Here is a 5351-nt window from a genome sequence, read left to right as displayed (position 1 = left end):
ATCCGGTATAGGTGGGGAGGGATGGGAGGGTTTTTAGGGGTGTGTTTTTCTGTTAGTTTGTTTTTTTGTTTGTGTTTTTGTTAAAAACTAATAAAAAAAAACTTTGAAGAAAAAAAATTGTGTTCAGAGTTTACGCAACCATCATGCAACAAACACAAAAAATAAAACTTTTYAGAGATGTAATCATGATACTGTGAAACCATGCATAGTCACAAGTATGTAAATTTAGTTTGATTCTAAGTGAAAAATGAGCACATTTTCTTGCAGTTTTCAGTCTAACAAGCTGCAAACTGTGAAAAACAGGCTTAACTCTTGTTTCCTTTTGTGTAAAATTMGCAATTTTGAAAATATCTTACTGGCATTTGTATTATTTTTTTGGGTATCTTATTATTTGTTATCCCCTGTTTATGAATTTATTCATGTATATTTTCTCCATTTGTCTAATCGTGGTCCTATTTGATTGGTTTTGCCACATTCAGATAGGCTAACTCAGTCTCCCTCTCCGCAGGACAGGTGCTGGTGAACTCCTCCCTCTGGTAGGCACAGTTCAGGTATCTCCACACTCCTGTCATATCTGATGGGATCTCAAAGCCACGGTACTTCTTGGCTACAACCTTGGAAAACAAATTACATAAAAGTTGGTTTGTCATTTTTAGCTGTGCACATAATTTCGATGAAAACTTGGTGTGACTGTACCTTCAGTATGTGTAGCTTCGGTAGCAGGTTACAATCAGCCAGAGTGAGCTCCGGCCCATCCAGGAAACTCCTGGAGGACTCGGGGAGGTCTCCTGACGCATCAGCATCGATCTCTTCAGATAGTAGAGTCCGCAGGAAGTTGTCAAGATGCCAAAGAGACTTCACCAAAGCTTTCTCCAAGACTGCAGTCATGGATACACAGACGTAAAGTTCTGAATTAGATGGGCTCATCTATAGTACCTTGAAAAGGTCTTCATATGCCTTGATTTTTTTCATATTTTACCACCAAAAGCTAGGATTTTATAGACCAACACAAAGTTGAACATWATTGTGACATGGAAGAACAGTTTTGTCACAGTTTAGTTGAGGGTGGAACCAAGGATGTAGACTGACACAAAGTCTCTGTGAAAAGAATTAAGGTTTAATAGAATAAACAAACTAAAATAACACGTCAGCCAATACCCTAGCTGTGTTTCCTCTACGACTGTCGAAGTAGGGCACCCTGCTCTGTCAACAGAACCAAGCACCCTGGCTAAAAAAAAATTGACCAACCCTTTCACCACTGCCAAAAGTTCTGCTACTTATGGATGGGGAGCAGAGATTGTAGCCACAGGATAAGTGAATACAACGTAGCATTAGTAACGTATCGTGCCACTTTCTCAAAAAAAAAAAACCATCCAAGAAGTACCCTGCCAAGGTCAGTAGTGTAGAGGAAGCACTACTTTGGTTATGCAAATGAGAGTGTGCAGCTAATGAGCTCTGATTGATGGAACAAAGTTCTGCTGGATGCTGATTGGCTCTGGCAGATGTTACCAGTCTTCTGCCACTATTTAATGAGTTGTTCTCTGTGAAGGCCCCAGCACGCCTTGAAAATGTCATGAAAATGCATCCACAAGTTTTTGAGTGATCTTGTGCACAGATGGACAAACAAAGAAACAAAAGCTATCAGAAAACCATGTGTCCTCCTTGATGGAGGTAAGAAGCTGGTGTGGCAGCAAAATACAAAAGTAACAATAAGAACACAACAAGCATGGAGAAGAGCCAGATGGCATGAAATCAAACTGACTGCAGGTGAGTGAGGAATGACCTGGGCGGATGAGATATTGTAAGTGGTTACAAAAATGAAACTAAACAGAAGAGATCTCAAAATGCAAAAACTCAGAGAAACAACATAATTTTCAGCATTTACTACCTTTCTCCAAAGAGGGCAGTCTGCATTCCAAACAGAATCAACCAGCTCCCACAGAGGAGTCAGATGCTTTTTGCTCTCTCTCCCGAACCTGTCCCTCCTTCCCTGCTTTGCAGCTTTTTCAAGACTTTCTTCTACCTATCATCCGAAAACAAAAGGAATTGTGGATTTGGTCAACTGGTCTCTGAACACAATCAACACTATTTTTCCACACTGAGATTGGAGCGAGGGGAGCACAGCTGTCCCAGTGGAATGGTGGTGGCTGGGCGAGTGTCTGGTTCCTGGGGGTGGAACCTGATCTGTKTAGCGCTGCTTTCCATTGAAGAAGTGGAAGATTTGTACATATTTGGATTTATGATAACTGGATTTCTGCTGATCGGCTGTGGAGGAGTCCTGGCTTTTTGGGAAATGAAAGCCATCCTGACAGCAGTCCGAGCCTGTGAGAAGCTGTCAGGAACCTTGGATTGAGTCTCCTGTACTGGAAATGCACAGACTCTGATGTTGGGGGGTATAAGTCGCAAACTGGACGATATTCTGATGAGAATCACAGTTCAGAAACGTGCCCGTGAGGAGTAAGATTATACCTGGGTGAAGTTTCAGATGGAAAGAGAGGCGAGGAGGTAATTGAAATTCAGAGCACTGGCTTTTTCACCATCACAGAGATGCAGTTACAGACTTAAAGCAGAGAAAAAAATCAAGGCTGCTTGTCCCAAAACAATTATGTTTATCTTTTAGATCCCTGCAGCTGCTGACCTTGGCTTGGCAGTTATCAAAACTGCCTGGTTGACACGTGAGACAGAGGCTTGACTCCCCATCCCCTATCCATATCATCCGTGGGTGGATCCGTCTGACTCTGGTGATTTGTGCTTTGGTTGACAACGACTTGTTTTGGACTCTGGAGGTCTTTGATTGGTTCCAACATGGAACTACTAACCTGAAACGTCATTGGCTCTGCTGAACCCCACCCCATACCATGTGTTTGACCCCCACCCCCATCCCCTCCTTAGCTGCCTTGCACTGAGCGAGTGGATTTTTGAGCGTACGATTCTGTGTTTCTCTGTAAAAATAGGAACAGAGCATTTTTAACTCATTTTTCCTATTGTGTGTATTCCAAGCTGCAAAAAGTAGCGTGACCATCGTTGCGAAAGACCTTGGACATTCGTTCCCCCATGTTTGTTATGAGTATCTTTCTCTGAGCGGATGTTCTAAACTGCAATTCTGCATTGCATCTTTGATGTTGTGTGAATGACAATAAAGTTGATTCTGATTTAATAAATTCATACACATTTGTATGTGTTAACATGTAACCAATTCACTCCAGTTGGTAGAAACACCAGTACATAATCACTTCCTGTCCATGCACTGTGCCCTACGCTAACTCATAATCTGCTAACTAAAAATAAAGCTTCGCAAACGCTAAACAGCTAAACAAGCAAAAAATAGAAACACTAACAGTTAAACACTAATCGTGTCATTCATTCTGCGTCATGTCTTTGTCTCCTTCCAGCTACAGACTGGTGAGACTGACACAAACCTGTTGATGTTAGCTTGTTAGTTAGCTGTTAGCAGACTTAAAGTTAGCAAAACCTAATTGGTCTGCTAACGGTTTTTAAAGTTAGTGAAAAAATCTAATCCTCTAAGACTTGTTCAAATTCAGAGGCTGGGTCCTCTAAAGCAGTGGTTCCCAAACTTTTCAGCTTTTGACCCATAAATTAGCAGCAGCAGAGACCTGAGCCCCCAGCTGTTGTCTGTGTTTTCACGTCAAATAAACAAGAGCATATAACAATATTTATTACGCTATTTTTTGTCAATTTYAAGTACACTAATCTTATTGTTTTGTAACAACAAAGGCAAAAAATTGTCATTTTTTTAGTGTAATTAATTCAGAAAATCTTTTCAGGACCCCACCTTAATGTTTCAGGACCCCCACTGTGGGTCCCGACCCCAACTTTGGGAACCACTGCTCTAAAGGACCCGGCCTACCTGGTCTAGGCGGGCCGGGTCCTTGGTAGACTGAGAAGACCACAAAAAAGTGGTTGTGAATTTTGACGCTCTAGCCTTCGGTCCTTACCCCTGCATTCGTCCTGTCAGCTAACAACCGTTACAACGCTAAACAGAAGCAGAGATCGAATTTAGAAAAATATCAATATATTAGTGTTATTAATATCACAAACAATAAAATTAGCTTAAAGGCAACATTTGAAGAACACAGGGACAGGTGCATGGTTAATTCACTCATTTGAACTGACAAAAATAATATTTAAAAACACGTCATGACAAAAGCATTAACAACATAACAGCTTTAAATTTTTAACTTTTATATCACCAGATTTTTATTTAAACTGTATCCCTTTCTCTAGCTTTGTCCACCATTACTAGCATTATGGGATATGGTGAGCAGAGAAGGATCCGTTGGACCCGTCCTTAAAATCGGGGCAAAAGAAGGATGCATTTGACGAGTCTTCAAATTTGGACAACCTCCGGCGCAGCGCTGTGACACAAGCAGTCGATGGTTTCAGCCTTCGGAGGACACAGCCTCTGGATTTGGACACGGCCTAAAAATGAGCTCCACTATTAGCTGATTAGTGGAGCCATGCCCATCACAGAATTTAACATTGAATTAAATACTAATGTGTCCAGAGCTGAATCATTAGCATACAGACATGTCTGACTCACATGCATAGCCATGTAGGGACACAGCAAATGTGGAGAAAGAAACTCTGCTTAGGATGGACCAAAAGTGAATGTTTTTGACCAAAATGTAAAACACTAAGCACTGCACATCGTCCACTGTGAAACATGGTGGTGGCAGTGTAGGGGTAACCCTGGTGAAATATTCATTTCAATTTTTGTCTTTGATTTTATTTTTTACACTTATAAGAAGAATATCATTTTAAAGTGTTTTTATTTTCTTTAAGTGAATAGGACAATAAGTCCTATATATATGTTATCTCATTTAATCTTCTATTAGAGGTTATAATCAATATATCATTACTCAAAGTTTTATTGAATTAATCTTTGCATCTCTTTATTCCAGAAGTATAACACTGTGAAGAAAAAAGAGTTGAAATGTACTTTAATGTTTTTTCTTAGTACTGTTATTAATCATGGTTTATCATTTTTTTAAATTGGTTTAAAGATTAATAATTGTGTACCATTAATTTCATTATTAATCCATTTGTGCAAAGTGTGGTGTGATTTCTAAGCTTAGGAGAAGTGATTTTTAAGAAAGACAGTAAGTCTGCCTTTTGCCAGACTTTCAAGGTCCTTTTGCTGATAAACAACAAGACAGCTGGCGCAGCTCTTGTGAGAAAGGAACATTGTTTACTTTCTCACCTCAGTCTTTCCCTCTCAAGAAACTAATTTTTTCTGTTCAGAACAGTTAACAATAACTAGTTGTCTTTTGTCTGTTCGGCTGAGCGGATGGTTCTGTCTCTCTCTGAGGAGTGAAGTCCATCTTTGGACA

The 5351-nt window shown here is 40.1% G+C and overlaps 1 protein-coding gene across 1 annotated transcript in view; it reads right to left on the bottom strand.

The window, feature by feature from the left end:
- Positions 1-55: 55 nt before the first annotated feature.
- The window catches only part of LOC106519028 (uncharacterized), a 23124-nt gene continuing 17828 nt past the window's right edge, over positions 56-5351 (bottom strand). The window contains exons 5-6 of the mRNA XM_014010506.1: positions 697-878; positions 56-614 (exon numbers count right to left, since the gene is read on the bottom strand). Coding sequence (XP_013865960.1) covers positions 453-614; positions 697-878 — 344 coding nt within the window. The 3' untranslated portion in view covers positions 56-452. The remainder of the gene's footprint in view (positions 615-696; positions 879-5351) is intronic.

This window comes from Austrofundulus limnaeus, unplaced genomic scaffold (genome assembly GCF_001266775.1).
Source record: "Austrofundulus limnaeus strain Quisiro unplaced genomic scaffold, Austrofundulus_limnaeus-1.0 Scaffold70, whole genome shotgun sequence".
Taxonomy (NCBI): Eukaryota; Metazoa; Chordata; class Actinopteri; order Cyprinodontiformes; family Rivulidae; genus Austrofundulus; species Austrofundulus limnaeus.
Note: the sequence above shows the minus strand (reverse complement) of the source record. Positions and strands in the feature narration are given on the sequence as shown.